The sequence below is a fragment of the Schistocerca cancellata genome, chromosome 9 (assembly GCF_023864275.1).
Source record: "Schistocerca cancellata isolate TAMUIC-IGC-003103 chromosome 9, iqSchCanc2.1, whole genome shotgun sequence".
NCBI lineage: Eukaryota > Metazoa > Arthropoda > Insecta > Orthoptera > Acrididae > Schistocerca > Schistocerca cancellata.
Genome location: NC_064634.1, coordinates 495,593,186 through 495,616,066, shown reverse-complemented (window position 1 = coordinate 495,616,066; position 22,881 = coordinate 495,593,186). Strand labels below are relative to the sequence as shown.

The 22,881-nt window shown below is 42.4% G+C and overlaps 1 protein-coding gene across 1 annotated transcript in view; it reads left to right on the top strand.

The window, feature by feature from the left end:
• Positions 1–14,512, top strand: part of LOC126100914 (mitochondrial import receptor subunit TOM40 homolog 1-like) — a 43,750-nt gene extending 29,238 nt beyond the window's left edge. Inside the window, exons 4-5 of the mRNA XM_049911581.1 lie at positions 11,412–11,591; positions 13,601–14,512. Coding sequence (XP_049767538.1) covers positions 11,412–11,591; positions 13,601–13,740 — 320 coding nt within the window. The 3' untranslated portion in view covers positions 13,741–14,512. The remainder of the gene's footprint in view (positions 1–11,411; positions 11,592–13,600) is intronic.
• The last annotated feature ends 8,369 nt before the right edge of the window (positions 14,513–22,881 follow it).

Here is a 22,881-nt window from a genome sequence, read left to right as displayed (position 1 = left end):
TCTGCCGCCACCGACATTCTGCTTATGTCATCTGCTCAGATTCCCTGAGCGCCATCCAGAGCCTCAGTGATCCGTACCCGGTTCACCCTTTCGTACACCGGATCCAACGCTCCCTTCAGCGGCTGGTGGACGTCGGTCCGCCGGTTAGCTTTATGTGGGTTCCCGGCCATGTCGGTATCCCTGGGAACGAAGCTGCAGATGCCGCGGCCAAGGCTGCGGTCCTCCAGCCTCGGACAGCTTCTTGTTGTGTCCCTTCGTCCGATCTTAGCAGGGTCATTTGTCGGCGCGTTGTGTCGCTGTGGCATGCCGATTGGGCTGCACTTACCGACAACAAGCTTCGGGCCTTAAAACCTCTTCCCGTGGCTTGGACGTCCTCCTCACGCCCTTCTCGGCGGGAGGAGGTCGTTTTAGCAAGGTTAAGGATTGGACACTGCCGGTTCAGCCATCGCCATCTGCTGACGGCTGCGCCGGCGCCGTTCTGCCCATGTGGGCACTTGCTGACGATTAGACACATTTTAATGTCCTGTCCCGATCTTAACCAACTGCGCCTCGATCTTAACCTGCCTATTACTTTCGATGCCGTTTTAGCGGATGACCCACGAGCAGCTGCTCGTGTTCTTTGTTTTATCAATTTGACACACCTTGCTAAGGACATTTGATGAAGTTTTTTAATCCTATGCCTGTCAGTCTGTCTTTTATTGTGTTTTTCCTTTTAGTTGTTGTTGTCAACTTGTGGCTCGCGGTGCATTTTTAGAGTAGTCAGGGCGCTAATGACCATTGAAGTTGTGCGCCCTAAAACCACAAAAAAAAAAAAAAAAAAAAAAAAAACCGGGGGCGGTTACAAGGGTAGGAGCCAGAGGGTAGGGAAGGTGGTTTGGGGATTTCATAGGGATGAACTAAGAGGTTACGAAGTTTAGGTGGACGGCGGAAAGACACTCTAGGTGGAGTGGGGAGGATTTCATGAAGGATGGATCTCATTTCAGGGCAGGATTTGAGGAAGTCGTATCCCTGTTGGAGAGCCACATTCAGAATCTGATCCAGTCCCGGAAAGTATCCTGTCACAAGTGGGGCACTTTTGGGGTTCTTCTGTTGAAGGTTCCGGGTTTGAGGAGATGAGGAAGTGGCTCTGGTTATTTGCTTCTGTACCAGGTCGGGAGGGTAGTTACGGGATGCAAAAGCTGTTTTCAGGTTGTTGGTGTAATGGTTCAAGGATTCCGGACTGGAGCAGATTCGTTTGCCACGAAGACCTAGGCTGTAGGGAAGGGACCATTTGATGTGGAATGGGTGGCAGCTGTCATAATGGAGGTACTGTTGCTTGTTGGTGGGTTTGATGTGGACGGACGTGTGAAGCTGGCCATTGGACAGGTGGTCAACGTCAAGGAAAGTGGCATGGGATTTAGAGTAGGACCAGGTGAATCTGATGGAACCAAAGGAACTCCAGAATTTCCTCTCCAACCTCAACTCCTTTGGTGAAAGCACCCACGTGATTTACCAACTGACCTGCCCACGCTGTGAAGCGTGGCTTCACTGGCTTCATTTTCAGTCCTCTATGCTCTCTTAATTTTATGCCACTCACTGACAATATTTTATTCTTTTTGTACAGCATGTGGATTTTTTTTTTACAGAAACTAGACTGAAACTGCACCTGTATTCCCATCTCTACAATCATTATCCCATTTACATTGACATTATTAGCCAATTGCTTATATCCTGCATTTACGCATTTAGTTATTTCAGTTCTCTGTTGCTCTATTTTTTACTATTATTATATCCTAATAGTTTTATAGCATTCGTTTTCCCCAGACTTGGACAGTGATTTGGGGTACAGCTGACTGTCCACAGTTTTCCCAGTCACGTTGTTTTCATCCATCTCCTTTCCTGTTTGAACCACCATTAATTTGTTCCTGGCTGTCATTTTGGTTATTATTCCAGCATCTTCGGTTTTTGTCTTTCTTTTTGTCATTAGAGTAGTTTGGTGGCATCTGTTTATACATCATTTGCCCTCAGCGGACTTACCACTCTTTGGTGAGTTGGTGCTTGACAGCCATGGGTCCGAAGCCTTTGCATCACCTCTTCCCTTTCCATGCTGCATGTGTAGTCTCCTGGTATTCTTTTTCCCCTCCATTGAGAAACATGACTTACGTATTTTTGGGAATGTGTTCTGAAATTTCGATAGTCTGGCATTGGAATAATAGCTCATCCATTTCTTCCTTTTTTCTCCATTCTCCATCTCCTCCCCTTCCTCCGCTTCAGCATTTGAGGTCTCGCTTTACTACTACTTCGTCCTGTGCACTCCTGAAGGCCAGCCTACAAGTTTGGCACGTAACAGGTGACTGGGTTATGCATAATTCCCAGTGCCAGGTCAACAGGTAGAGTTCACACGTACCTCCTGGTACGGACCAGGCTCAGGGAGGGGTGATTGCCTGCACTGTTGCCTTCCCAATTGCCAGTTGGTCCCTCTGTGGGAATTTGGGAGATATGACCTAAGGTGAGAACAATCACTTAAGGTGAGTGAGTCTCTTTGAGGGACTTCCAGTCAAAAGAGCGTACTGTCAGACACACTAGCAATCGTGGTAGATTTCTCACAGTGAGCCAATCATCTCCATCTCAGTCAACATTTAAGAAATGTAAATGGAATGAGGCTAAGCTCCACCTCAATTCCACGTGGCGCCTTATACTGAAGGTCAGTCTTTTGCCACAATTAATCCATTTATTATTCAGAAAGGTGTTGATGCAATTGCAGGTTTTGTGAAATCCTGCTCTCGCTTTCATAATGAGACTTTGCTTCTGTTGGCCAATTGTGATTTTTGACCTCAACAACTGCTTACAGCTTCACTCCTCCACGGCTGTCCTGTCTGTGTCGAGGCCCATCGAATGCTGAGTTCTTCAAGTGGTGTTATTTACACTCGGCTGTTTGATAGTCTGATTGGGGGGGCAAGGAACCTACAATACCTGTATGATCGGGGCATCGTTGCGGTCCACTGGGCAATGTAAAAGGTCGATACAAACTTAATGCCTACACGCAGTCTTTTGCTCACATTTGATCGCGTAGTGCTTCTACCGAAGATTAAGGCAGGCTATGAAGTCATTATGGTCTGACTGTACATTCGAAATCCAATGCATTGCTACCAATATCAGCATTGTAACCACTCTTGTGTGTCCTGTCAAAACATGGCCAAATGTGTTACTTGTGGTAGAGTTGTTAGTGAGGGCAGTTGCCCACCTCCTTCTCCTCACTGTATCAATGGCGAGCATGCCACCTCATCTCGTGAATGTTCCATGTATCTCTGTGAGCGGGCCATCGAGGAGATCCGTGTGATAGAGAAAGTATCCTACCCTGTCTTGCTACCCCTTGCTCTACGAAGGATACAGCCATATGGATCGCAACCTCCATTTCAGTACTGCGGTTGTAATACACCCGGTATTATGGTAACATCGTCATCTCCTACAGGTGCACAACAAGCCACCAAGTCTTCATTCCTGATGGCAAAATTGCCTGCTACACAACTGGCAAGCGAGAAAGAACAAAAAGAATGCTCCAGTGAAGGCTTTTTACATCCCTCCAGCCAACAAACATCAGAGTCTTCATCTGCCAACTGTAAAGGCTCTAAGATATTGAACAAAGGCAAATGGCCTCATTCCCTGACCCGGAGATCCTCTTTAGTGATGTTGGCGCACGATACCCCCACCAGGAAGACCTTCATTCACCAGTGCACAGCGCCGACCGTTTTTCTGCTCTAGAGTCCAGAGGCTGACCGAGGGAGAATGTCAACGCCTCCATACATTTCATGGAACAGGATCCTTCAGCCTCTGCACACTGTAGCACGAGTCTTCAAATGCTGGCACGTGGCAGCTGAAGATGACTGCCCTTAGTTTGTTCCCTCGTCCCATTGGGAAAGTGTCATTATGGGGAATGGGAACATTCGTGGCATTAGGTCAAATAAGGAATAATTAGTTTCTCTTGGAATCGCAGTATCCAGTAGTTTCCCTGACTCTAAGAAACTAAATTGCATCCTTGCAACATCTTTGATCTATTAGTTTATTTCTGGTCTATTTTGACCTCCCCCAAGGGCAGCATTCCATCTCAAACAGGAGTCATGCTGTTCATTCGGGATGACATCCATAGCCAAACGATCTCGTGGAACACCTGGCTGCAACCTGTTGCAGTCCACATTTTCTTTACTTATTTCACCTGTTCTCTTTGTAATGTCTACATCCCTTTGTCATTTGCTGTCACCAGGACAGAGTTACTCCAGCTTCTGTTACTTGATGTAGAAATACTTCTATGGCAGAGGCAGACGATCTTTCAGATTTGGCCCAGCTGTGAAATATAGAAAGGTCTAGATCACACAATTCTTTATTAAGTGTTACGTGTTTCAAAATTTCATCATCGGGCTGAAGCTGTGGAGTAAAGTGTACAAGAAATTTATGATAGAAAATATACATATGTGTGCATCCAAGTAGTCCAATATACAGAAGTTTCAAGTAGTGTACTCACATAAAATCCAAACTTTAATACAAAGCTCACGAAAGTGAGCACAGAGCACATAGGCTGAATACAACATAAATCTCATCACGTGTAGGCACATTTGACAGCGTTGTCATCTATTCAAATAGAACCAGTGCCGAACTGAGTGTAGCGATTGAACTGTCAAAGACGTAATGAAGGCCATTAGGTGGTGCTAGCATTGACTATAGAAAGCAAATCAAAGAGTAACTTTACAGACTTCATACACTGCAGTTAATTACATGTCACCACCTCATGAACAAATTTGACAAAAACATTTATGTTACTTTTATGGAAGAGAAACTCGTTCTAACTCAACGCGACATACAGATATGATGTGCATATATTTCGAATTCTTCAAAAAACATAAAATAAAGAAAAATCGTAATATTTTCTTTCAAATTGTTGAACCTATCTAGGCTTACCTAAATGTTTATATTGTACGTCATCCATTGTTTGTTAGACTAGAGTAATGATTGCAGTTGATCATACTTGTGTAACATTTCTTTTTCTGATGGTTGTAAACTGATACTAGCTGGATAGTTACACGATCTAACACAAAGTTACAGAGAATTGAAAAAAATTGCCCATTTTTATCGTATAATAGTTCTTTCATTTCAGGTTGTTGCCACCAAACTGGACTCACCTGAATGATTCTGTTATGTCATTTATTACATGTTCCTCTATTATAATGTGACTACATTTTGTGATAGTTATGTACATTTTATTTTGTGATGGTTGTGAACTTATTCCTTCACACTTATATTTTACTTATTACTGACATTGGTTTTATGTTTATATTATATCACACCAGTTATTAGTTGCAGTTGCCTTCCATTTTGATATTGACTAAAGACTACCTCTATTTCTGTTCCATAAAAGTAGCATAAATGTTTTTATCAAATTTGTCATGAGATGTCGATATGTACTTAGTTGCAGTGTGTGAAGTTTGTGAAGTTACTCGTTGCTTTCCGTTCTATGGTCAATGCTGGCACCACCTACTGACCTTTATTGCCTCTTTGATGGTTCAATTGCCGCACTCAGTTTGGCACTGGTTCTATTTGATTTGGCACTGGTTCTATTTGAACAGATGATGGCACTGTCAAATATGCCTACATGAGATGAGGTTTGTGTTATATTCAGTCTATGTGCTCCCTTTCATGAGCTTTGTACTAAAGTTTGATTTTTATGTAAGTATACTATTTGAAATTTCTGTATATTGGAATACTTGGATGCACACTTAGTATATTTTCTATCATTAATTTCTTGTACACTTCATTCCACAGCTTCAGTCTGATGATGAAATTTTGAAATGTGTAACGCTTAACAAAGAATTGTGCAATCAAGCATTTTCTATATTTCAAAGTTGTTACTCCAGCTTATTGGTCAGCTCCATCACCCATTTTTGCTGCTCAGCAACTTCAATGCCCACTGTCCTCTTTGGGGATCTTTGAGAACCTGTCCAGGAAGTTCCCTCTTTACTGATTTCAATCAACTATCCCCACCTGTCTTAACACTGGAGCACTGATGTTGCTTTCAGACTCCACACAACCTTATTGTTATTTGGACCTCTCGTTCTGCATTGCCCAGCTTGCCTGTCAACTCAATTAGTCTGTTCTCTGTGTCATGTACTCGAGCGACCATTTCCCATGCACTATCAGTTTACCAACTCCTGCCTCATATGTGTGTAAACCCAATTGGCAGCTTTCTAAGGCCGACTACAGGCTTTAATCCTCCCTGGTGACGTTCGATGAACAACATTTCCCCAGTTGTGTTGACCAGCTAGAGTACCTTACGAACATTTTCCTTACTGCACAGAATGTTCCATATCTCACACTACTACTTTACCATGCCATGCTCTGGTGGACTGAGGCATGCAGTGCACAATTTGCACTTACAGACGTGCTCTCCACGTTTTTAACAGTCATCTTATAATTGCAAATTGTATTCATTACAAACATTGCATGTGCAGTGTCGCCACATTCTTCAGGGTAACTGGATTTCCTGTACTAGTTCTTTTAACAGTTTCATTCCATCTTCTGTCTTGTGGCCCAACCTCCATTGGCTCTCTGGGACCAAGATTCATTGCTTGATTTCCGGCCTGACCATAGCAGGTGATGTCATTGTGGACCCTATTCTATCTCCAATACCTTATTAACCCTGTTATAGACTGTCTCCTATCAGGCATCTGCAGTTCATTTTTCATTGACAACTTTGTGATCAGTTGCAGTTCTCCAGGGACTTAGTCTTCTTGAGTGGCATCTTCAGCGATGTCTTGATTGTCTTTAATCATGTAGCGTAGACAATGGCTTGTGCTTTTCCATTGACGAAACATTTGTATGAATTTCTGGTGATGCAATGGGTTTCTTCCACAGTCTTTACATCTTGGGCCTAATGCTCTTCCATTCACTGAAAGTACGAATTTACTGGGGCTCATGCTTCATAGGAACCTTCCTTGGTCCTCCCACTTGTCTTACTTGCCCACATGCTGTACCGGGCCCTCAGTGTCCTGTGTGTCCTAAGTGGTACTTCCTGGGGAGTGAATTGGACCACCCTCCTTCATTCATACCGAACCCTTGTCTGTTCGAAACTAGACTATTGGTGTTTTGTGTATTCATTCATATGTCCATCCATCTTACATGGTCTTAACACAATCCACCATCCTGGAATACGTTTGGTCACTGGCGCTTACTGCACTAGCCTGGTTGAGAGTGTCTGAGCTGCCGAACTACTGCTGTCATACTTGCATGATGTTTTCCTTAGCAGATATGCGTGCCATTTGTCTGCCATGCTCGGCCACCCATCCTATGCCTTCTTTTTCGATGACTCCTTTGACTGCCAGTATGGGGTGCACCCTTCTTCCCTGTTACTTCCCAGAGTTCGCTTTCGGCTACTGCTCCAGCAGCTTAACTTCATGCTACCTGCCACCTTTTCAACTGGTGTGAATACTTCACCATCTTGGCTTCATGTGGTGGACCGTGTTCATCTTGGACTTCATTTCCTTCCCAAGGATACTACTCCAGATTCAATCTATTGCTGTAAGTTTCTCAACCTTCGCAGCCAACTTAGTGATAGCACCTTTGTTTACACTGATGGCTCTAAGACTGACCGTGATGTTGAATGTACCTTTGGCTTTGGCACTGACATTTTTTGGTTTCGACTTCCGGAACATTGCTAGATTTTTACAGCAGAGCTCTTTGCCCTCTGTCAGGCCATCCGCTGCATCCAGTGACATAGGCTTTTTAATTGCATCGTATGCTGTTATTCTCTCAGTGCCCTTCAGAGCCTCTGTGTACTGTACACAATCCATCCCTAAGTGCAATGGGTCCAAGAAATCTTCCACGTGCACGCTGCTGAGCAGCTCATCGTGATGTTTGAGTGGGTTCCCGGTTACGTCGATCTGACAGGAAATGAGGCTGCTGAGGCTGTTGCCAAGGCTGCAGCCTCCTACCTTGGTCTGCTGGCTCTTCCATTCCTTCGGATGATCTCCATCTTGCCATCTGTTGGCAGATGATGCCACTTTGGCATCATCACTGGTTTTGCACTTTGGCATCATCACTGGTTTTGTCTGGAACAAGTTCCAGGGAATTAAACCTCTCCCAATGGCTTGGCCACCCTCCTCTCTGCCCTCTCATCGCAAGGAGATTGTTTCAGCTATGTTGCATATTGGGCACTGCAATTTTAGCCATTGCCATTTGTTACGTTGTGATCCCCCGCCATTTTGTGCTCATTGTCATAAATCTTTGATGGATCGCCATTTTGTGGCCCAGTGCCCTCTTTTTACCTGTTTTTCAGTGTATGTTCGCTGTCTGAGTTATCAGCCATTTTACCGAACGATGAGCAGACTATCAATCGCATTTTACTTTTTATCCATTGTAGCAGTGTGGCGAAGGACATTTAATCTTTGGTTAGGGACGTCCGCTATCTCGACGGTGTATTTTGTAGATCCTTCTTCCAGGGTAAGTCCTTGTTTTTAGCTCTTTGTTCCATTGATTGGGCTTATGTACAGTCGCTTTTACCTTCTTTCACATACTGGTGTTCTAAGGTTATAATATGGCCACTTATGAGTTTAGTTGTTTCTGTGCCCCAAAAAAAGACTGCATCATCATTGACATTGCCTCCTGTTGTTTGTGTCGTGTATGTGCCCAGTCATTTCATTTTTATTCTATTCTATCTTTTTCTTGTGTTGCATAACATTTTTGTTTGCCCTTCATGTTCCTCACACCCCTGATTTCCCTGACAATTAGTCAGTCGTGAACTTTGTCCATGTACAACTCTTCAGTTCTCCAACATATATATGCAGATAAGTACAGGTGGGATGTCCTCTTGTGGCCCCAGTACTTTGCTGTGTTAAGTATGTTTCAAAATATTTTTGGTGTGTTCGTTGTCTGATATTATATGGTTCTGAGTCAGAAACCTCTTTTTGTATTTCATTGTGCACTTGTTGTTGTTGTTGTTGTTGTTGTTGTTGTGGCGGTGGTGGTCTTCAATCCAGAGACTGGTTTGATGCAGCTCTCCATGCTACCCTATCCTGTGCAACGTCATCACAGAGCAACTGCTGCAACCCACATACTTCTGAATCTGTGTAGTGTATTCATCTCTTGGACTCCCTCTAAGATTTTTACCGTCCATTCTTCCCTCCAGTACTAAATTGGTGATCCCTTGACACCTCTAAATGTGTCCTACCAATCAATCCTTCCTTCTAGTCAAGTTGTGCCACTAATTCCTCTTCTCCCCAGTTCTATTCAGTACCTCCTCATTAGTTACGTGATCTACCCACCTAATCTTCAGCATTCTTCTGTAGCACCACATTTCAAAAGCTGCTATTCTCTTCTTGTCTAAACTATTTATCGTCCATGTTTTGCTTCCATACACTCCATTCAAATACTTTCTGACACTTAAATCTAATCTTGATGTTGACAAATTTCTCTTCTTTAGAAATGCTTTTCTTGCCATTGCAGTGCTCCCTACTTTGACCATCATCAGTTATTTTGCTTTCCAAATAGCAAAACTCATTTACTGCTTTAAGTGTCTCGTCGTACACTATACTGACAAATATTTTGACAAAAATATAGTTTAAAGTTCTTTGTGTGTGTCTTAGTTTTGTGACAGTACACTGTTGAAATACTTTTTATAAAGACTATTGTGTGTGTGTTGCCTCTTACAGATATAAACACACAACATTTACCGTGCTGGGATATTGTTTCCTACTGTGTGCATAATTGCAATTGCTGCTGTCCCTATGTCACTACAATGTCGTGCAAAATTTCCTGTATTCGTGGCGTTACCCAAGGTGACCCTCAGTCGATCCAATTCAGTTCAGATTTGTTTTACTTGTGTTGATTTCCCTTAATGGCACTTCCTATGTTGAATTTGACGATTTCTTCGACTGTATTGAATTTTTCACTAACTGTTTCTTGTATATTATATGTTTTCCAAAGTTTCACACACGCTTTCCTCTGTTACTCTTTAAGGTACTAATTTGCAATACAGTTATTTCTGCCATGTGCTCATCTGCTTGCGACTTGTAATCTCAGATAACTTAAAGAACTGTGTCATAAAATTCTTTGGCTTGTGGCCTTATTTTAATTCAGAGATTTTGCTATCCTGCTCTTTATGACAATCTTCAAATTCAAACATTTTTGCAAGTTGTTAATCTTTCTTTTGCACGCAGGTGTCAAATCTTTTCCCCAATTTATTTCTCATATTCTGAGATCTATCTTCTAAATTTCATTTCTGCTCTTGACATTTTCCATCAGGATTTTGAATATACTCGTGTTCCATGAATTTGGTTGTTAAAACCTTTTCCTGTGGCTTCCACCTAAACATTTTGTTAAAAGACAGTGTCAACTTTCACAGCTAATTCATTATGTGCAGTAACCATCTTACTTGCACATCACTGTAGACACTGTCACCAGATATGATGTAATGGCAAAAAAAAATAAAAAATAAAATAAAAAAATCCCATATCTCCAATCTTTTCATTTCTACCATGTGCTCTCCACACTGCCATTTCAGTTCTCTGGATAAGCTTAAATGCATATGGAATTAATAATGGCTGCCCTAGAAATAATGTAGGCTACATCAAATTTGTCAAATCATTACTACACTGAGCAAAATCAGATACAGATGAAAAAACCGTACAGCTGCTACCGGAAAATCAAAACTAATCACAATTTTGTTTGTGTCCTTAAGTAAGACTCATCTAGTATAAAAGTAGCATGTAATAGGAGATGAAATTCGTGTTCACATCTAATTAGAATTTTGCACTCCACATCTAAACTCTGATGGTAGATTCAGTCTATGCTTACAAACTTGATGTGTGGGAAGAGCCATATGATATTTACAAATCTTGAGCATGGTGTTCAATAAATGCCTCAGGGTGAAACCACTTCCGCTGAAACAATTCTTTTTCATCACCCATCTCTGGAGGTGAGGCAGCTGTTGTATTCCCCTGTAGTTTATAATGCAAAGGATGAGAGACCTCAGTGTTTTGAGTGTGGTGTGTATTTTAAAAGTAATCCTTTTTAACATTTGTGCTTGCCTACCTGGACATTATTGATGTAATCAAACATACTGTAGCATCTTGTGTGACAATCTGTTGAAAGTGTAATAGAAATGAATTGCCTGGGTAAAACATGGAATGATTGGTTGTAATTATCAGAAAATATCTATTTTATGATTTAGGTTGATTGGAAGGACATAGTCTCATAGCTGAGTTGTATCAATTTCATATTTCAATGTGTGTATAAATGTTCAGCTATTGGGATGTGTCCCAAGCATTAAAAATAATGAAGCATGTACTGTAAGCATTGAGCTTTTCATGAAAATGATTGTACCACAGATATTAAGTTACATTGAACGCAGAGTACAACAATTACTCTGAATTTTTTTTTTTTTTCAGGAAATGACTTCACAGTTAGTGGTGTTGTGGGTGGTGCTGGAGTCCATGTATGTTACTATGAAAAAGTAAGTGACCAGCTGCAGTTCGGAGTGGAGATGGATACAAATCTGCGTATGCAAGAAACTTTAGCTGTCATTGGTTACCAAGTAGATCTTCCCAAAGCAGATGTGTGCTTCAGAGGTAAGATTTTGTATTTTCATACATAGCTTATAGTTCCATTTTATATTTTGGTGTGTAGCCAGTGACAGCTGACGGCAGTTATAATTTCTAGGTTTCCCAGTTTGTTCACAAATGTGTGCTTCAATGCACTGGTTTGTACACAAGCTGCATACGTTAATAAATAAGTAAATGTTACTACTGTTCTTCCTTTATCCGGGTTTTAAATTAATATGAAACTAAATTCAGTATATCTGTATAGTTAATTTTATTTCATTCTCTTTCCAATTCTGGAAATCTTCAGGAAAAATAAAAGTGAAAAAGAAAGAAAGAGAGAAAGGCAATACTTCACATAATTTTTCTGTTATCCTAATGTAATACTGCAGAAAATTGATTTTCTCTTTTACTTCATATCTGTGTGATATCATGATGGAGTCTTCCTCTAATTTGTTTACTACAGTAAATGTTATGTGCTTGACCAGACTGTCAGCATGAAATTGTTTTTGTTTGATTGCGGTATGTAATATCCAAAGTTGCTGTCATGTTGTACCACCCCAATTCAGCTTTTCAGTAATCTCCTTAAATTACTAGAGGTCAATGTTGCTATCTTTTTTAAACAAAGCCATGTCCATTCGTCCCACCCTCCCTAGACACATTTCAAACCTTTCAGATGTGTTATGGTAACCTACATTTCCATATGATATTGAAGAGCCCAAACAGATGAGTTGTCCTGATATTTTGTTCTGATATTATATGAGGAAGGGGGGGGGGGGGGGGCAAAAGTAACAGTTTTTCTCCAGCAGTCGGTATAAAACCAGTTCGTAATTCTGCCAGTAGTTCCCTCACTAGACACCACTTCGAATCATTGCCATGGAAACATTGTGTTTTCATAAGTGCTGTTTCATGTGCTCAGCAGTTTTTCGATTGCAAACATTAAATATCGTAAAACAAGGTTCTGCAAGCATTGAATGGCTTATGTAGAGGAAGTTTTTTAGTCAGACAAGGGTTTATGAATGGTCTGTCATTTCAAGTGATCACTTGTGAGTTGAAGACAAATTTTTGACCAGGACATCCCCGAACAAATAAAAACATTTAAAAAAATCCATGTTGTGATAAGTGTTTGATCATCGTAGAACAATCAGTAAATCGGTGGAAATGACTGGAGTATCCTGAAGTGTTCTGAAGTTCATGACAATGAATTCTGACTTGTAGCTCCAAAGATGAAACGTGTGGCAGCAAAAATCATTGTACATGTGCTTCCAGATGACCAGTGAACCAGTCGTTTGCATGTGTGCTGGGAATTGATAGAACAGTTAGAAATTGATCTGAATTTTGACACAAAAGACATTACAGGCTATTGGCTTTTGCACCATGATAACACCCCTGCTCACAGGATGTCTGGGAGTTTTGGAACAAAAACCAAATTACAATGGTTTCTCATCCACCGTGCTCACCAGACCTGGCCCAGTGTGAGTTTATTTTATTCCCAAGAATGGAAAGGAACCTGAGAGGGAAGTATTTTTAAGATATAGAAATAAAGGGGAATAAATAAATAAATAAATACATAAATAAATAAATAAATACTATTGGAGGCACTAAATAGCATAACTGCATACGATTTTAAAAACTTTGGGACAAGTGTATTATATCTGATGGTCACTATTTTGAAGGTATTTAGCTTTTGAAAATTTTCCACCAAATACACAATTTTTTTGTAAAACAGTTTCTCACCCCCCCCCCCCCCCCCCCCCTCCTCGTAATGCTGTAATTGAATATTTTTATTGGCCTAGTTGTAAACTGTATGGGTTGGAAAAAGAAAAAAAAAACATGGCTGAACATTGGGATGGGAGGAGAGGGGGTTGTCAAGTGTTGGTCATGTGGTTACGATAAGAGGTGTGATTTGTGTTCATATAGATATGGGCTAAGTGGTGTTTCCTTGTTAGTAAAAAGTTAGTTTTTCTTCTTTAGAAAGTACTATGTTTGTGTTCTCCAAGAAAACACCAGACTCATTAGTCATTTTATGTGTTTTGCAGCTATGATTGACTCCAATTGGACTGTTGGTGCTGTGCTGGAGAAGAAGTTACAGCCTTTACCATTCTGCTTTTCACTGAGTGGTATGCTGAATCATAGCAAAAACAATTTTCGGTTAGGCTGTGGTATCACGATTGCTTGAATAAAAAGTCAGTGCATTTGAGGAATTTGTTTGAATAAAATATAATAGTCATTGGAGAATATATAATAATTCACAATGCTAAAGATGTTTTACTGTTAACGTGAAGCAGATCTGTGATCAGTTCAGTAATTTGCAAGATCTTTCACATACAGAGGTGCTTACAAACACATCACCTCCATTAGCCAAAGTATTTGATACGTTTGTACCAAACATTTTGTTAGTTTTCCATGTGACTTATTTTTTGTAAATATGTACCTGCACAAAACAATGACAGCTGTAAGCATTTTTTTATCTAATGTGACACAAGAGACTGTATTGCTGAATCATTTCTTGCATTTGCAAGGACAAAATAAACAAATACAATAACATTTATATCAGAAATGACTAAATGTGTAGTATTTAGGTTCTTCCAAACTCCAAGGATCCTAAACTCTCAGATCTTTGGAGAGACTTATACAGAAAAAGAGTCAGTTTTGAGCTAAATGTAGACCTACAAAATTAGTTTTTTGTTATGTGATGAACTTATTACTCGCTCTTTTTGTGCCGTGTGATTGCCACTATATTTGCATTCTGTATGTATCTGCCACTTGCTGTTTGGTGTTAGAGTAACTAGCACATTTGGATGGAGGCAGATATGATACAACAAGAATTTGGAATTGGCTCTAAGAGGGAGGAATGGCAGCAGAGGATGTGCATTCTGCTTTTCAGTATGTGTAAATAAAGCTGTTTGTTACTTTGTTTTATGATCAATAAATTTGAAAGTCTTGCCACAGTTAGCTTTTTATTTATGAAATCTTAAGGTTATATAGATTTTAATCACGTTTACCTTGTGTGGAAATACAGGGCAGTTTCCTTTACTGGAATTAGAGTTGTTACGCAATTTAATCATTTTTAACAAGATGTGGGACTGCTACGGTCGCAGGTTCGAATCCTGCCTCGGGCATGGATATGTGTGATGTCCTTAGGTTAGTTAGGTTTAAGTAGTTCTAAGTTCTAGGGGACTGATGACCACAGCTGTTAAGTCCCATAGTGCTCACAGCCATTTGAACCATTTGAACAAGATGTGGAGAAGACAGTGTTGTTATCCCACATAGTCACTCACCCTAAAGGTTTTTGAAGTTATAAAAGGTAAGTTGTTCAAGCCTTAGATAAGAGGGTTTATAACTCCTAAAAAGGTCTCAATATAATTATTGCAGATTTGATCATATAATTTGAGGAGAAATTTCACCACTGTTACTGAATGGTTCTCAGAGGAGGTAACAAGTACTCATCATCTCTTTTGGTGGCTGCTTTTGTGGGGTCTCTTGCATTCAGTTTTGTTACCAGTTACTTTTTAAGTTGTGTTGAATATTATCCATTTCACCCTTTGCCTTACATTCCCCCTTTGCTCTCCTTGTCTGTCTAAATTTCTGGAACCAAAATTGTGCTTCAGTAATTAGGGATCTTGTAGGTTGTTGTTATAACATCAAGTTTAACACACATATTTCAGAACGACACAACACATATGTCACAGAGTGAGTTGACAAGCAAGACGTGTACACGTTTGCATTCGAATGAGCACCGAGTCCCAGTCTAGCGGCCGCTGCTCAGCTTGCCGCTTAGGTGGCGCAGCTGCTGCATGGCTGGCAGACAGCACCGCGCGTAATTGCGCGGCGGCACTTTGAATGATCGGCGAGTCACAACACTTTTCCCCCCTTTGAAATTGTTGCACTGGTCTTGATGAAGGTGTCCTGGAGATGGCTAACGTCCATAGGCGCTGCTTGACTCGCCGTAAAGTCTCGAGGAGGAGGCTTCTCGTACGGACGGAAGTATCCCCGATGATAACGGGTCGAGATGACAGGAGACGTAGAGGTCGAATCTGCTGGGCCCCCATGCACCAATCTGCCCGTTGCGGCAAGTCCAGTTGATATGACAGGAGACATGGGTGATGTGTCGGCGTCCTTTGGAGGAGGAGGCGAGTAGATTTGCTCTGACAGAGGATGGTCATCCGGTTCCTGCATGGCACGTCTCCTGGTGGCGTCCGTTCTTGTGCTGGCATCGCGATGATGGTGAGAGGGCTGCGTTGTGAGTATTGAGAGATGCCAAGATCCCGAGCGTCAGGTAGAGCCAAATGTGGTGTAGCGGCATTTGGAACAGGCGTTGCTGGCTCACGAGGCCGACGCTGGTCTGAATGACGCACTGCAACACCCGTGTCCGTCTGGATTTCATACAGGCGTCCGGCACGGTGTCGTAAGATGTGGCCCGGGCTCCATTTTGTCCGCCTGCCATATCCCCGTACCTAGACGAGGTCGTCGGCGGTGAACTGGCCAAGTGAAGGCACCCGGGGCCGTGAGGTGGAAGGCCGCAGAAGATGAAGTAGCGTGCGGGGCTGTCGACCATGTAAGAGCTCAGCCGGGCTGTGGACGCCCATGGGGGTGAAACAGTAAGACGCCAGAAACTTGAGAAGCGCATCATCAGCAGCAGAAGAAGTCAGAAGTTTCCGCATCTGAGCCTTAAATGTGCGGACCAGTCGTTCAGCCTCACCGTTGGATTATGGATGGAACGGCGGGGCCGTGACATGCATAATGCCGTGACGAGCACAAAAATCCGCAAATTCGGAAGAGGCAAATTGTGGACCATTATCAGTAACAAGAGTAGAGGGGAGGCCTTCCAAAGAAAAAATGTGGGCGAGAGCACTGGTGGTTGCCGCGGTGGTAGGCGACGTGCAGCGGACAATGAAAGGTAAGTTAGAGTAGGCGTCAATTACGAGGAGCCAATAAGTACCTAAAAAGGATCCTGCAAAGTCAGCATGAGTGCGCTCCCAGAGCTTCTCAGATGAAGGCCACGGTGACAGATGACTTCGGGGCAGCGGCCTGTGACGCACAAGGGCCGCAGGCAGCGACCGTGTGTGCTATTTCAGAGTCGATACCAGGCCAGTACACATGTTGGCGCGCCAGAGATTTTGTGCGGGAGACACCCCAGTCCCCTTGGTGAAGGAGGCACAAGACCGAAGCACGCAAAGACGCAGGTATCACAACACGCGGCGAACCATTGTCAGTGGAGATGAGGATAACACCATCCCTAGCCGTGAGGCGGTAGCGCAAAACGTAGTAGTTCCGCAATGGATCAGAAGTCTTAGCGGACGGGCGATCTGGCCAACCCTTCTGAATACAGCTTAAAACCCGGAAGAGGGTAGGGTCAGAACCCGTAGCAGCCGCCAGCCTGTCCCCAGTGATGGGGAAGCCGTCCACAACCCGCTGCTGGGCAATATCCAGGTGGAAACACAAAACTTCGTCCCTATCGAATGCCTGACCAGGACCCATGGGAAGGCGAGACAGAGCATCGGCATTTGCATGTTGAGCCGTTGGCCGGAAATGAATCTCATAATTGAAACGAGACAAGTAAAGAGCCCAACGCTTGAGGCGGTGTGCAGCCTTGTCGGGAAGTGACGTTGATGGATGAAACAAGGAAACAAGTGGTTTGTGATGCGTAACGAGATGAAATTTTGAGCCATAGAGAAAAACACCAAACTTATGAAGAGCATAAATAATGGCCAAAGCTTCTTTCTCAATTTGATTATACTTTTGTTGGGTATCTGTGTGCGTTTTGGAGGCATAAGCAATGAGTTGTTCCGAACCGTCAGAAAAACGGTGCGCGAGGACTGCACCGACCCCGTATTGAGAGGCGTCTGTGGCAAGAACAAGATGTTGGCCAGGTCAATAAGTAGCCAGGCACGGGGCCTGTTTCAGCATAGTCTTCAGTTTCTGGAAAGCTGCTTCGCATGACGCGGACCAGTGAAAAGGCACGTTTTTATGCAACAGGCGATGCAATGGCTGAGCCACCGAAGCCGCAGACGGTAAAAACTTGTGATAGTATGCTATTTTCCCCAAGAAGGCCTGCAGTTCCTTAATAGATGTAGGGCGAGGAAGGGCATCGATCGCAGCGACAGTTTGTTGAAGCGGACGAATACCATCCCGAGAGAGTTGTAACCCCAAGTACGTGATAGATGCCTGAAAAAATTGTGATTTCTGAAGATTACACTTAAGACCGGCAGTCTGTAAGACATGAAAAAGTGTGCGGAGATTTTGAAGATGTTCTTCAGTGGTGGAACCAGTGTCAACAATGTTGTCCATGTAATTGATACACCCAGGGACAGGGAGCAGTAATTGTTCCAAAAATCGCTGAAAGAGAGCAGGGGCGCTAGCAACCCCCGAATGGCAAGCGTTGGTATTGATAGAGGCCGAAAGGCGTGTTAAGGACCAGAAACTGCTGGGAAGCAGCGTCGAGAGGAAGTTGATGATAAGCTTCTGACAGGTCAATTTTAGAGAAATACTGGTCCCCAGCAAGTTTAGTGAACAGTTCTTCAGGACGGGGCATAGGGTAAGTGTCGATGAGGCGTTGAGCATTTACAGTGGCTTTGAAATCGCCACAGAGACGAATATCACCATTTGGCTTAGCAACGACGACGACAGGAGAGGACCACTCACTGGGAGCGACAGGAAGCAAGACCCATGAAGTAGTGAGACGATCCAACTCCCATTTTACCTGATCACGAAGGGCCACAGGAATGGGCCGAGCCCGAAAAAACTTAGGCCGAGCAGTGGGTTTGAGCGTGATATGAGCTTCAAAGTCGTTTGCATGGCCTAACCCAGGAGAAAAAAGGGACGAAAATGTCATCGACAAGGAATGCAGTTGACCATAAGGAATAGCATCAGAGACAATACTGACAGTCATCTATGGAGAACCCAAAAACGTGAAAGGCATCGAAACCAAAAAGATTTTCTGTGTTGCTCTGGTCGACCACAAATATGGGAATAGTGCGAACTACGGATTTGTAAGATACCTCAGCATTAAACTGTCCCAAGAGAGAAATCTTCTGTTTATTGTACGTCCGTAATTGCCGAGTGACAGGTGACAGGAGTGGAGAACCCAACTGAAGATACGTCTGAGAATTAATTATAGTGGCAACAGAACCGGTATCCACTTGCATGCGAACATCTCGACCAAGGATTTGGACAGTGAGGAATAACTTCCCTGAAAGGGAAGAAGTGCAATTGACAGACAACACAGAATCAGAATCAGCGTCATGTTCATGAACATCATGTATGCGGTCGGATTTGCAAATGGAAGACACATGACCTTTCTTTTTGCAATTGTGACACACAGCCAAACGTTGGGGATAATCCTCACGTGAATGTTTCGTAAAACACCGCGGACATGAAGTAAGTTGCCGGCGGTTTTGCTGCAGTTTCTTAGCAGGTTGTTTACGGCTAGGCCGAGGCTGCGCGTGGGAGCGCACTGCGGCTACGTTGTCCGGCGAGGACACGCCCCACGTGTCGTCAACAGCGCACAGAGATTGTATTTCCCCGACATCACCCCATGCCTCTATTTGCGCCCCAGCGGCGCGAGAAATTTCAAAAGACTGCGCAATGGAGAGAACTTCATCTAGAGTCGGATTCACCAACTGAAGGGCACGTTGCCAAACTTCTTTGTCGGGCACCGACCGGATAATAGCATCCCGTACCATGGAATCGGCATAGGATTCTTTGTGAACATCAGTAACAAATTGACACTTTCAACTGAGGCCGTGAAGTTCAGCAGCCCAAGCGCGATAGGATTGATGTGGTTGTTTTTGACAACGATAAAAGGCAACACGAGAGGCTACCACATGCATTTGCTTTTGAAAATAGACAGACAGAAGTGAGCACATTTCAGCAAAGGACAAAGACGCAGGATCTTTCAAAGGAGCCAATTGCAACAACAATCGATACATTTGAGGTGAAATCCAGGAAAGGAACAGAGACTTACATGGTTGTTCGTCCGTGACATGAAATGCCAAGAAGTGCTGTCGAAGACGTTTTTCATAATCAGACCAGTCTTCCGCCGTCTCGTCGTAAGGAGGAAAAGGTGGTATAGCCAACGACGAGAAACGCCCCGCATTTGATGCCGCAACGAAATCGCGAATCGCCGCTGTTAGAAGCGTTTGCTGTTCAAGGAGATTTTGCAATAGTTGCTCGACAGTAGCCATTGAAACCCTGTGGGTGAACGGTGAAAAGGAAAAATCCACTACCTCATCGCCTATTGTTATAACGTCAAGTTTAACACACATATTTCAGAATGACACAACACACATAAGTCACAGAGGAAGTTGACAAGCAAGACGTGTACACGTTAGCATTCGAATGAGCACCGAGTCCCAGTCTTGCGGCCGCTGCTCAGCTGACCGTTTAAGTGGCACAGCTGCTGCATGGCTGGCAGACAGCGCCGCACGTAGAGGACGCGCATAATTGCGCGGCGGCGCTTTGAATGATCGGCGAGTCACAACAGTTGTCTTATCATAGATGTAGTTTAACTTGATTTACAAGCCATAAGATCAGCTGGTGGTTTTTTGAAGAGAATTTTTTGTGATTCAGATTATCAACAGTCTATTATAAATTATCAGTATAGTGGATCTCAAGACACTGTCACAAAAACAGTCATTGTTTTGTTAGCAACCACAATAATTAAAAATTAAAATTTTAATGATATGGGCTATTCATAGCTTTCTAGCTGCTACTAGACTTAGGAAACAACATTGTGGTTAGTGTATCTACATCTGTGCCGTAAGGTATTGCATGTGGAGTTGATAATTGTGAAATGGTGTGAATAAATTTGAAATAATTTTTTCTGTTGACACATTAGATACAATAATTATATTGTTGTCTGTGGTGTCACTGCCAGACACCACACTTGCTAGGTGGTAGCCTTTAAATCGGCCGCGGTCCACTAGTATACGACGGACCCGCGTGTCGCCACTTTCAGTGATTGCAGACCGAGCGCTGCCACACGGCAGGTCTAGAGACACTTCCTAGCACTCTACCCAGTTGTACAGCCGACTTTGCTAGAGATGGTTCACTGACAAATTACGCTCTCATTTGCCAAGACGATAGTTAGCATAGCCTTCAGCTACGTCATTTGCTACGACCTAGCAAGACGGTACTATCATTGCTATTTATCTTGTGATGCATGTACCGTCAGACCGATGTACACCAATTATGGATTAAAGTTAAGTATTCCAGCAGCAACATACCTTATTGGCTATATTAATTTCATTGTCCTGTTCTAGACCTCACGCCAGCCTGTGTGAGCTTAAACGCGTGCCTTTTGGCTACCGGTCATAGTGGCTTGGCTGTCTTGCCAAGTCACAACATTGTCTCCTGCCTAATTTGACAATGACTGAAATGCAACCAGTATTAGCTGAAATTATTCGGCTTCTGTCAATTCAACTACTCCTGCAAGGTACCTTGTCGAGTGTCTTTTGAGAGTGAGATTTTAGTGGACTCCTTGTATTTGCATTCTTCATTTTCACGGGCACTATATATCTTCTTACACACTCTATCTGCTTCCTTCTGATTTGACCACAGATTTTTTTCTTTGTATCTTCGCAAGTCTAGAAAATTTTCCCTATCATTATCAATAGTCCTATATGTGTTTCTCCTACATAGCTGCATATCCCACTGAATCTCCTCACTCCCCACCTGCGTCCAATGACCTACTGTCAGTCTGTTTCTAGAAATACCATATTTGACTGCAACTCCCCCTTCCAGAAGTGCTTCAGAATATACACCTTCAGTCCCTGCCTCTCGCTAATCTTTCATTACAGAAAGAAACAAAGAAAAAACACACATTACAATGGAGTAGCCTTTGCTTAGCCATATGTGAATAACAAGCAGGGTCCACAGAAAGTGAGAAATGATGGATTAGCTGTTGCGGCCATTTGTTTTGTGACACTTGTCATAATTAAACTGTAATATTTTAACATTATATCAAATTTAACTGTTAATCTTGTTTTACAGCATCATAATCCTTGAATATCTTAGCCACAAATACTTTAGGACTGTAGGGGAAATGGAGATGTTTCCTTGCCAAAGCCTCTGATGAAGTGTTGCATTGTGGTTAGCATACGCTTACATTATTGGCCGTGGATGAAAATTGTACCTTTTCTCAACGTAGCATTGTGCTTGTAATGTTTGACAGTAGGTGCTCTCTCTCCCTCTTTTTTTTTCCAACAATACAAAAAGTACATCATCTTAGTAGACTCCGCAACTGTACATATGTTGAATGAAGGTGAGGTTTTTCCTCTGAGGCAGTATAGGGCTACTAAAAATGATTCATTCATTTTCAGAACTCTCTACTTTCATAAGTATTAGAGGTACAAATGTGTTTGATACATGATTAGAAGTGTAAACTCACCAAGATTGCATTTTGCACTCTGAAGATGTTCTAAGAGTTAATATGCCTCTCCACAAGAAAGGGGACAAAAAAATGCTGTCAAATTACCGACCGATCTCACTTTTGCCAGCTTTTTCAAAAATTGTTGAAACGGTTATGTTCAAGAGCATCTTAGTGAAAATAACATACTGTCAAAGTCACAGTTTGGGTTTCTTTAGGGTTCTGATATTGAGAAGGCTATTTACACTTACAGTGAAAATGTCCTTAATTCATTAGACAACACATTAGAGGCAACTGGCATATTCTGTGACCTGTCAAAGGCTTTTGACTATGTGAATCACAGCATTCTTTTAAGTAAAATAAAATATTATGGCATCACTGGTAGTGCTGTAAAGTGGTTTGTCATATCTTACTCATATAAAACAAAGGGTGTCATTACGTAACACTTCAGCAGTAGGCAATCAGACATCATTGGACTGGGAAGAAATTACATGTAGTGTTCCCCAAGGTTCCATACTAGGTCCACTACTTTTTCTTGTGTGTATGAATGACCCGTCTTCTGTTAAATTACCAGATGCCATGTTTGTCTTATTTGCAGATGATACAAACATTGCAATAAATAGTAAATCAAAAATAAATTTAGGGCAGCTAATCAAATTTTTACTGACATTAATAAGTGGTTCATAGCCAATCCACTGTCATTAAACTTTGAAAAGACCCACTATATGCAGTTCAGAACTTCCAGGAGATTTCCTTCTAGTGTGTGTATAAAATATGACAATAGGAAATAGGAGAAGTTGAGAGTGTAAAATTCCTGGGATTACAACTTGATTATAAATTCAGTTGGGAGAGACATACTAATGAACTGCTAAAGCACCTAAATAAGTCTGTATTTGCAATGTGAATGATGTTAGACATAGGAGATATATTTTTTAAAAAATGGCATATTTT